The 11077-nt window shown below is 48.2% G+C and overlaps 2 protein-coding genes across 2 annotated transcripts; one reads left to right on the top strand and one right to left on the bottom strand.

The window, feature by feature from the left end:
- The first annotated feature begins 253 nt into the window (after positions 1–253).
- On the top strand, positions 254–3313 carry LOC124663620 (nuclear pore complex protein NUP98B-like). The gene is made up of 6 exons (XM_047201300.1): positions 254–409; positions 819–1333; positions 1426–1500; positions 1575–1688; positions 1908–2034; positions 2751–3313. Exons 1-6 carry the CDS (start codon positions 343–345, stop codon positions 3311–3313), a joined length of 1461 nt encoding a protein of 486 aa, XP_047057256.1. The 5' UTR covers positions 254–342.
- Positions 3314–4829: 1516 nt separating this feature from the next.
- Positions 4830–6981, bottom strand: LOC124665974 (protein NRT1/ PTR FAMILY 6.2-like). The gene is made up of 2 exons (XM_047203333.1): positions 6870–6981; positions 4830–6687 (listed from the first exon to the last, which is right to left on the bottom strand). Exons 1-2 carry the CDS (start codon positions 6870–6872, stop codon positions 4939–4941), a joined length of 1752 nt encoding a protein of 583 aa, XP_047059289.1. The 5' UTR covers positions 6873–6981; the 3' UTR covers positions 4830–4938.
- Between the last annotated feature and the right edge of the window lie 4096 nt (positions 6982–11077).

The raw sequence follows: 11077 nt of genomic DNA, 5'->3' as shown, positions 1-11077 counted from the left end.
CATGATCTACTTTTTCCATTTATTATTGTAAGTAGTGCATTTAATACATTAAAAATACATCTCCAATGGTGATTAGTAGAACTAGTTAGCTTATTGCGAAAATGAGACAAAGAAACTGGGGAAAGCCTCACGGCTTGAGTGACACGGCTTGAGTGACACCATTTTATGCACAATAATTTACTTTCATTCGGTTGACTTATTATGAAATTTCATCATTTTATTTTATTGTTTCGTTTTCCACATCTTAATTTTGTAGGAGTGTCTCAAAAAGGCAGCAGGGTTTCTGCTTATTCCAAGACTGCTGATGTTGAGACTCCTTTCTATTTCCAATCTATTTCAGCAATGCCTGTATACAACAGCAAGTCTCACGAGGAGCTTCGACATGAAGATTATCAGAGAGGAGACAAAGGTAAGATACTGATTTATTCCCAAAACTTTAGACATGATATGTTGAATCTGGATTATGTCTAAAGAAAGAAAGGTATTTGGAGATCAGGGTTTTATATGATAAAAATGCATCAAGCTATGCTAATCAGATAATAATATTTTGCATATATAGTTATTCAGCATTTAATAATGTCAAGGTTAGCTTATGTTTCTTCAAACTGGCATATACACTGTTAACTCTTTGAATTTCAGTTTGAAGCATCATTTTAACTTCTTTGCTAAGTTCATTTGTTGAATCTTGGCCAAAGAACATGTATGGACCCTTTGTTATAACTGGTGGTTAACAATTGTTGAATCTTGTATTTTTGCATTGTCCATTTATTTTATTGGTTTATGGTTCTTATCACTAACCTAGTTTTGCATGCTCTTAGGGAGTCCCAGCCTGCCGAAAAGCATGGTTCCTTCGGCTAATCATCCATGGCAGCCCCAGCCCCCAGTGCAGCTTTTGGAAGATCTAAGTGATGCTCATGCGAAGCCATCTGTGGTACCACAATCCACAACACAAGGTTTCGGTTGTAACACCAACAACCCATTTTGGTTGCACTCTGCAGGACCCCAGCCACCAGTGTTCTCATTTCCTCCTTCAAGCTCCGCTCCTGCAGGCCCACCATTATTTTCGGTTCCTTTGTCTAATCATCCATGGCAGCCCCAGCCCCCAGTGCAGCCCTTGAAATATCCAAGTGAAGCTCATGTGAAGCCATCTGTGGGACCACAATCCACAACACAAGGTTTCGGTTGTAACACCAACAACCCATTTTGGTTGCGCTCTGCAGGACCCCAGCCACCAGTGTTCTCATTTCCTCCTTCAAGCTCCGCTCCTGCAACTTCTAGGGAAAACATATTCAGTAACACAGCGTCATATAGAGCTCCTGATACATCGTTTACCGTAAGTATTCCTCAGAGATCATTCGTTCGTGAGGCACTTCATAGGAGTGTAACATACATGTGGTTCTTATTGGTTGTTTTTGTTGGAAGCAGCAAGGAGGAAGTTTACTCAGCTCTTCAGTCTCCCATTCAGCACCAGCTCCGTCACCAAATGGTCAATGCACTTCTGTAGGTATCATTGAATGGCTGTATTTTTCCTGGCTTTATGGTTTTATATCTGATTTTTTTTATCGTGATTCCAGATAAATATTGATCATTCCAAGAAAGCTGTAGAGTTGCTACTACCAATTGACATTACTACTGTCAGGATTAGATTTTATCCAAGGAATGATGATACTGGGAGCCTTGCTTCACAGGTATGGAAATAAATCTCCAAAGCCTAGATTTTTATTGCACAGTAAAATGATACCGTGGAGCCCCCTTCAGATACGTGTCAAGCAATATGCTCACACTTTTGGGCTCACCAGTAACAATTAGATAAAATGCTCTTCATTTTTTAATCTCCTCCAAAAAAAATGTGTACGGCCATTCTGATTATCCTATAATAAAAAAATGACTTGTCCTTTTGCATATAGGTTCATAATGTTCAAGCTTCACCAACACCTGTTTCTTTCTCTATCTATCCTGGAGAGAACCAAGACCTGACTATCCGATCAGTGGAGCAGCCTGCGAGTCAAACTGGGAAAACATCCAGTTCAACAGGTAGATTTTGTCGAAATGATCGCTCGTATTGTTTGAATTTCTTAGCTTCTGGTACAAGCTTTCTTTTATAGACTTCTAGGCTGATGCTACAGTTTTTCTTTTTCTTGTTTGAGACTTCTGGTACTACTATATTTTGTAGCAAGCTAATTCTCGTTGTATGGCTCGAATTTTCATGAGACTTCTGATATCCTGATAAGTACAAAACAGTTTTTGTCATAGACATACATATGCGATGTCGTTTTTAGTCTTTACTATTTCCCATTGCATCAGAAAGTTAAGTAGATGCACATTCAACCAAAGTGAACAATGTTTTCTTTTCCAGATTAAATACGCTGCTTTTTTTAAAAAAAGGAAGCCTTATTTTTCCATGATACTAGTGGTTATTTGTAGGACGCGTTGCTGTCATGTTCTGTTTGGCTCTTGTTATCCTATGGGAATATTTGTTGAAATAAATTTTGCTGCTTTATGCTAATAGTTTATTAGGCAGTTATTCACTAGAAACAGTTACAATGAACATTCCTAGCATTTTATTCAAATAAGCTTTTACTTCACGCTAATAATAATTTTATTAAGCAATTTTTCACTAGCAATTTTACAATGAAGAATCCTAGGAGTAAACCCAAGTTCTCCGTTAGCACTTCTGGAGAACAAATGCCAAAACATTGATCTCAAAATTAAAGGTGCTTGATTGTGTGTGTTTTTCTATAATTTTTCAGGACCTGCCGGGGAACAGAAAGGGAATATCAGTGATGTTCCCCTGACTGACAGATCTCCATTTGGTGCCCCTGGCTGCGAAGTGATCAGTGAGAGTGTGCTACCTCGGCTCTACAAGGCCGACTACTACACCTTGCCATCAATCGCGGAGCTTGCTGCACGAGAACGTCAGGAGCCAGGTAGTTGCTCACATGTGAAGGACTTCACAGTCGGCAGACATGGCTATGGCAGCGTGAAGTTTGATGGAGAAACTGATGTGAGGATGCTAGACATCACATCCATCGTGGAGTTCAAGGACCGTGAGATTAATGCCTACATGGATGAGAGCAAGAGACCTCCTGTTGGGCAGGAGCTCAACAAGCCTGCAGAGATCACTCTTCTGAATGTGAAATGTGTCGATCAGAAGACTGGGTTGCAGTTAATGGAAGGGCCAGCAGTCGATGCATATAAGGAGGTTCTGGCGCAATGGACCAAGAGTCACGATGCTGAATTCATATCGTTTGATCCCGTGAAGGGGAGTGGAAGTTTAGTGTTAAGAAACTCTAATCTGTTTCTGTTCTTGTAAACATTTGGTTCATGTATCTTGCAGCGAGTTCCAGTATCTTGGTTTATGGGCATGCCTGCTGAAATAATCTTAGGGATTGGAGCTATATCAAATAACTGTGGTTTGCTTTTGTGTCTGGGGTATATTTGATTCTTGGGGTGGGTGGTGGCTGAACCCTACGCTGGATAGGTTTCCTCGTGGATACAAACTCTAAGAACTGCCGAAATATAAAGGTGGACAACACCTATGGATAACTATGGATGAAATTATGAAGTGTCGACTATGTCCCGATGAATTATTATTGGGGGGGGCTCAAAATCCTAAATCTCCACTTAATGCTTTCTCTTGGATCCTCATGCGCCAGCCTCCATTGTCTATGATAGGTCTTTCAACATTTTATCTAGGGTTCCACTAGAAGTCGATGGCCCCCCTGTTTGTTGGTCTGGCAGCGGGAGGGGTGGGGACCTTGGACTAGTAAGGTCCCTAGGCACCGTAGTGTGGGACGCGAATAAAGTATACCCGCTTCCTCGTCCACTCCGTTGGTGGTGATTTTGCTGGTGGCGTTGAGGAGGATTGGGAGTCATCTGATTATTGCTTTCATGGAGTGGTGGATCTCGTCTAGTCTACTTGTGTTACAAGTTTGGTGTCAGCATAAATTCAAGGGTTCAACGGCCAAGACTTCGGCTCCGAGACGTTGGTCCTTTGGGGCCAGATTGCACGAAGACTTCCCGACTATCATCAACGGGGGTTGCTAGGCGGTTCAAGAACCTCGATGTTATTTTTATTATATTTATGGAGCTTTGTACTTCTTGTGAACTTTTACAATAGATCCGGATCTTTCTTGGAAAAAAAATGCAATGCAAACACATCAAATTTAAGCAACAATCATATTCTCATGAATATTATAAAACGACAATTGAGTTGACGTGCATCAGCTAATGGTTTCTCTTTATACTTCTCAAACCTAAGCATGTGCTGCTGTAGAAAGAGTGTGTGTAATAGTAGTAGGAATGTCCGTTTAAAATGTGAGGAATTCTATTTGTTTTCACATGAACCGCCTATTGCTTAGTTGATGGGTGGTCCCATCTTCAGCACCCGAAGTATAAAGTTTTTTTTATGTCCGTTAAAATGTGAGGAATTTCTAAATGACTTGCACTTTGGTAAAATCAAATGGACTAGCATCAGTGCAGGTTGTGTGACGCAGGTTCCGGTCTGATGAGATAAACGGCTCGGTGTTTGCTTCTGTCGTGTGCTAAAGAAAGAACAACTGATGCAGCACGTAGAATCGTAGAGGCTTTGGGGTTCCTGTTCCAGGAAATACTAAATCCGCAATTAGCTTGGATTTGAAGAAGAGGAAGATCAGATATTTCGATGATCACAGCAACCAGTTTTTGGCTTTGCCGAGATCTGAACTAATGTTGTAAAGGGAGTTCAGGGGCGGACCCTTTTGAGCTAAAAAAAAAAAATCTCTGCTGTAAAGGGAGATCAACAGTGGCGAAGGTCTATTAAATTTCTTATTTTCAATGATAAACCGGAGTGAGCAAGCTGGAATTACATGGAGTATCAGCTACAGTACACCCGCACGCCGACACGCGTTCCGTATGCACGTCAAGTTTAGAACAGTAACCCATGCATGACTGAATGAGCTAGCATTTCTCGTCGGCGGCCGTGCCGGGGTGAGGTTGCTCCGCCTTGCTGATGACGGCCGGCGCGGCCCACATGGCGCAGACGAGGTAGGCGGCCAGGTTGACGGCTCCGAGCACGGCGAGCAGCCAGTAGAAGTAGTCGAGGCGGCTGTGGTTGATGGTGTCGCCGAGCCACGTGGTGGCGCCTCCGACGAATGAGACGAGCGCGCTGCTGAGGAAGAAGCCGAGGGAGAGCGTGGTGAGGAAGAGGCCGGTGCTCATGGTCTTCATGCTCTTGGGCGACCGCGTGATGAAGAAGTCCAGTTGCCCCGTGTAGATGAACGCCTCGCCCGCGCCCACCAGCAGGAACTGCGGGGTCAGCAGGAAGACGCTGATCGGCAGCACGTCCCCGTTCGTGGCCGTGGCCGCCACGGCGAGGCGCTTCTTCTCGCAGAAGGCCGCAGCGGCCATGCCGACGATGGACAGGACGAGGCCGATGCCGATCTTCTCCAGGTTGGTGAACCCCGGCCGACCGGTGAGGTTCCGGCAGAGCGGGATGAAGACGCGGTCGTAGACGGCGAGGGTCAGCATGATGGCGCCCACGAAGAAGACGGTGAGCGACGCGGCCGGGATCTCGAAGCCGCCCATGCGCCGGTCCATGGTGGTTGCCTGCTCCACGGAGAAGGTGATCATCTGCGCGTAGATGGTCCAGAACAGGATCGTCGTCGCCCACACCGGCATCAGCCTCGCCACCATCTTCACCTCCTCCACGCGCGACACCGAGCACAGCTTCCACGGGTTCGGCACCGGTCGCCCGTGCGGCCCCACCTCGTTGTCCTCCTCGCCGGCCATCACGGCCGCGCTGTCTAAGCACGGGAACTGGGCGGTGTGGGGGATCCTCGCGTCCTCGGGGCGGTCCTCGTAGAGCGCGGCAGCGGTAAGCGGCCGCTTGAGGCCGCGCTTTCGGGTGGCGGCGACTAGGACCTGGAGGATGTGCACGACTGGGCTCCCGGAGCTCCGTTTGTAGCGGTACCTCCTGGTGCCAGAGAGGAAGACTGCTATGGCCACGAGCATGGTGCCGGAGCAGATTCCGTAGGCCCAGCTCCGGCCGATGTGGTCCTGGATGTAGACGAGGACAGTGACGGCGAGTAACGTGCCGACGCTGATGATGAAGAAGAAGCGGTTGAAGAAGTATCCCATGGCGGTGCGCTCGCGGTCGTCGCGCTCGTCGAACTGGTCGGTGCCGAAGCCGGAGACGCTGGACTTGAGCCCGCCGGTGCCCAGAGCGATAAGGTACAGACACACGTACAGCACGCCCATCTGGAGCCCCGTCGCCTGCTCACACGGCGCGGCCGAGCCGGCGCCGCATGGCGGAGGGCGCAGCTGGGGCAGCGTCGTCGACACCGCGAGGAGGCCCGTGCCGAGCGCTTGCACGAGCGCGAAGATGGCGATGGTGAGGTAGCGACCGAGGAAGGCGTCGGCGACGAAGCCGCCGAGGAAGCAGAGGAGGAAGGAGGTGCCCATGAAGTCGGTAACGACGTTGGCCGACTCGGCGCTGGGCAGGTGCATCGTGTTCGTCAGGTACGTCACCAGGTTCACCGCAATGCCCATCGTGGCCAGACGCTCGCACAGCTCGATCCCGACCACGGACGCCGCCCCCAACCAGCTGCCGGTGCTGGACCTGTCCGCCGGACAGCCCAGGTAGTCCACCGCGTCATGCACCAGGTTGCCATCTCCGCTCCACGGCCTCTCGATCTCCATTTTCCCTCCCTGCACCACACGTAAAAACACACAACATATCAACAACAATTTGGATTGCATGCATGCAAGTCTAGCTTCGTGTGTACTAGTATCGACCGCCATTATATTAATGAGCTAGCTAGGGCACCAAGGGCACTACATAATTCTTGGACAACTAGTACAATTTAACAACGAAGGCACGACTCACGAACCATTTATGCGAGTTAGCTAGCTTGTGGTCGATCGGACGAAGGATGACAAGATCGATCGATCCTTTCAAGGAGAATACAATGGTGGAAGAAGAAGAAGACTGGTGGTTTCTTGCTTTGCTGGATCGACGACCTCGGGATCTGCCGTTTTATAGGCGGGAGGGCGTGCACATACTACACGATCAACAAGAGTGATGGAGAGAGACGTGCACTCGGTGTGGCTAGCTAGTCTTTCTTTCCACCTCCTCTGGACTCTGGTCATCTGGTGTGGGAAAGCTAATGGTGGTCACACACAATAATGTATATCTAAGCATTATTATATTCAGATGTTAGATGGTCACGAGAGGAGAACTACTGATGCCTGAGACGTGGAAACTAAGGAAAGTGAACTCAGATGAGAAGAGGGAGTTCAGCTCACAGGGAATGTTCTAGGAGCTTCAACAGCATCCTCCATGGCCATGGGGCCCGTTCTTTCCCACTAGCGATCACAATAATGCAGATAAGATTAGCTAGCAAGTGAGCAGAGTCAAACAGGGGAGTTGCAAAGGTACCTGAGCGTGATGGTCAGGGGGTAGAAATTAAGCAATGGTCGGTGTTGATCTGTTCACTTTTTTTTTTCAGATGCACCATCTGTGCGAAAATTGGCTGTTATATATTGTCCTGAGTTGTCGATCGACTTAATTTTCAAGGTACCAAATCCTTCGGTTCACAACATTTGTGTAGCTTATAAATAATAACTTAGGAATATTGTATTGGCCGTTTCCCTCACACTACCGAGAAAAAACATTGTTGTCGTGTTCAGCGCTCTTTGTGGTGTGTAAAATTGCGGAGAACTCTGCAAAAGACAAGCTTTGCCGAGTTCAGCAACAGAAACATACAACAATGTTAGTGGACATGAAACAAGAGGAGGAAAGCACACGGCAAGAAAAATGGACACGGTAACGCTAGCAAAGAACACACACATGGCAAAGATCCATGAAAATACACGGCAAACTGTCTTTGCCGGTACACGTCCATGGTGGCCACGCTTCACGGAGCCATTACGATGGCGGCTCTTTTTCTAGGTCCGTTAGAGGACACTCAGTAAAGAATTAGAGCCACATCGACAAGGCCATTCCCCCATATTGTCCAGGTTCCCGCCCTTTTGTTCCCCCGCGTAGGAAAACACGCTTTTACCGAGATATGCGCCGTGTGTAATTCATCGTGTGCCGACACATGGGAAAGCCTTTGTTGTGTTCTGCGGGGCCTTTGCCGTGTCTTTTGTCCCCATGGCAAAAGGATTTTTCTCCGGTAGTGTCACTCAGGAGCTAGAATTATTTTGATATAAATTTGGGTGTCTTGGAAATCCTTTCGGTCAAATCGTTGTGTATGGATATGGCTAATGGAAATAATTATAATTTACATAGCAGGTTTATTTTGAAACTCAATGTATCATTAAGATCTTTGTTTGGTTTTGTGAAAAACAAATGACCATATTGCTACCAAGATGAAAAATTTAACACTTTTTTCTTCCATGCCATTTTGCTCATTTGACATGGTGCAATTCTATTTGTGCCTACTATCACAACCCAAAGATCATATCTGGATAAGAGTATGTATGAATATCACGAGATATTATTTTTTACAGCAAAAGGTTTTTTTTAAAAAAGTATGTCCTATTTGTTTTTTCATAAGTCAAAATTTCTTAAATTTGACCAAGTTTATAGCAAAAAAAATCTTTTAAAATACCAAATTAAAATCAATAGATACATCATGGAAACATATTTTCATATTGTATCTATTTATTATTATGGATCTTCAAACTTATTTATGTAAACATAGTCAAAATAATAATAAAATACTAATGGCAAAAGAAATAGAATTTACATTTTAGGAAAGAGGGACTACCTACCACTCAAGTTTGAAAATATACATGTGGTACTTACAAAGTAAGCCTCACATATATCCTTTGGCAGCATTTTTTCTTTTCATATTCAAAGGAGCTACTTTGCATCCACCCATTCGAGCTTACTTTCTTAACACATGATTAATGAATAAACTTAAGTGTTGTGGGTATAGTTTATGGGTATATCAACGGCATGGCCTAGATCCGGCAAGCCCGGGTGGCCCATAGATGGTGGTGAGGCATGTGGCCCATCGGGCGGCCCGATTCTTGTAGATCACGAAGGATGAACTCCAGCCCGGGAACGAGGAAGCCGGATCTCTACCGACCTACGAAGGAGGCCGGATCCGTGACGGCCCATGAAGTATCCGGATCCGGCACGTACTTAGAGGAAGGCGGATCCTTGACGTACACGGCAAGACATTGTACCGTAGTTAGGCAACTTGTATTCCGGCTAGGACTCTCCATGTAAACCCTAGATCCGTGCGCCTTTATAAGCCGGATCCCGGGAGCCCTAGAGGCACAACCACAACTCATTGTAACAACGCGAAAGCGCCCGGATAATTCCGGACAAGCGGCGGTAGGCCCTGTCATCGTGCGGGTGTTCCGAAGCTGGGTAACTCGCGTACCACCGTCCCGTGTGCACTCCGCCCTATGGCCCCTACTTCTTCTCCCCCTCGTGAGGATCCCTCCTCCGAGGTACCGTCGATTAGGCAACGACGGTTGGCGCCCACCGTGGGGCCTGCGGCGTACGGAGGCCGGAGCCGGGAGGGTTCCGCCATGGGAAGCTACGACAACACCATCGGCTGTGGGGCGTGTCCTTTACGCCGGAAATCTGCCGATCGTCCCTCCGGATGAGTGTTGGATTCCGGCTAAAACCGACCCCGTCAAGCTCTCCATCGTCCCGGTTGGCGGCATACACATCTTCATCGGGAAACCGTCGATTCGACGGAAACCCACGGTAAGTAGCGCCGACGCGACCGCCGCTGAGCGGGACGCGGTCGCAAAGATCCGATGCGAGACGCAGGAACTTCCTAGCGAAGATTCCGCCTTAGATCTGAAAAAATCAAAACCCACCCAATCCGCCCCTGAGCAGGAAGTAACGGTGGAAGACCAATGCAGATCCGCCTGGATCTCCCAGGTGTTAGAGAAGCAAAGGTGTCACTTCGTACACTTCTTGGCCCATACCGCCGGAACCGCCCCTCATGGAGCCGGAGCTGGTCCCGAGCAGGTCGAGGCCCCGGAAAACAACGCTGCTCTGGATCGGCAAGAGGCTGTCGGAGAAAGCGAAACTCCGGTTGAAGAGTCAATCTTGGGAAATCTAAGCCCAATCTCCGGAGACACCCGGTCCATGGACAACTGCGAGTTTGATCGCAAGGTGATGGAACTCGGATACGGTGAACCGATCCGAAGTCGATTCCGTCCGGCCAAAGCAGGTACTTGCAGCGTAGCGGCGCTCGGAGAAGACGGATCAGGAGCGGTAGGCACCCAATCCGACCCCCAGCCATCCCACCACGGATCTCCGATGTCACGGGAGAGGCCCCGAGGGGATTCTTCCTCGGAGAGCCTCCTGTCGCCTGAAGAGATAGTCGCACAAGCACGCATGGATTTGGTCGCAAAGTCAGACGTCCTCAACAAGCCAATAACCCCGGCGACGCCGCGGATCCGGAGGCTTTAGAGGCCACTAGAAAGGAGATGCTGGCCACGGCCAAAAAGTTTGCCAACACCGCAGTTGCTATATTGGATGAGAGGGAAGAAGGCTGCACGGATCATGGATCGCTTTGAAAGCCGAGGATCGCGAAGTCACCGCAACGCTCGAGCAAGTCAAGAGTATGAGAAAGGAGTGGGAGGTGAAAATGACCTACGCACGGGCGGAGGCTGATAGAATCATCGGAGAAGCAATCCCTCCCCGCGGGATCAACTTCGCAACCCGCTGCCGAGCAGCGGCCGCTCGCCACCCCAAAGGACAATATGGCGAAAGCTGCGGAAATTCGAAGAAAAGTGACGAGGAGATTGACATCAACTACTTACGCACGCTCGTCGCTTCGGCGGTTAAACGGCGAGCAAGGCGGACACTTCGCGCAAGTTGGAATCCAACCCGGAGCATTGCGTCTCCATCGCGCGAAGGACGCCCACAACAATCGCCACCGAGATGACGAGTCGCGAACCGGATCCTCGGAACGCAGAAGGAGAGCCAGGGAACGCCCAAATCCGATCCCCGTACCATCAAAGACGCCACCGTCAGATCCGAGAAAGGGAAAAGATGCAATGTACTCTGGACGAGACAAGTACCGCAACGCCTCTCCTCCGCCTAATGGTTACCCGCGTC

This window comes from Lolium rigidum, chromosome 6 (genome assembly GCF_022539505.1).
Source record: "Lolium rigidum isolate FL_2022 chromosome 6, APGP_CSIRO_Lrig_0.1, whole genome shotgun sequence".
NCBI classification, from domain to species: domain Eukaryota; kingdom Viridiplantae; phylum Streptophyta; class Magnoliopsida; order Poales; family Poaceae; genus Lolium; species Lolium rigidum.
Note: the sequence above shows the minus strand (reverse complement) of the source record. Positions and strands in the feature narration are given on the sequence as shown.

Coding starts and splice junctions, on each gene's coding strand:
- LOC124663620 (XM_047201300.1), top strand. CDS start 343: ATGCCTGTATACAACAGCAAGTCTCACGAGGAGCTTCGACATGAAGAT. Junction 1,334..1,425: donor CTCCTGATACATCGTTTACC/GTAAGTATTCCT, acceptor TGTTGGAAGCAG/CAAGGAGGAAGTTTACTCAG. Junction 2,035..2,750: donor GAAAACATCCAGTTCAACAG/GTAGATTTTGTC, acceptor ATAATTTTTCAG/GACCTGCCGGGGAACAGAAA.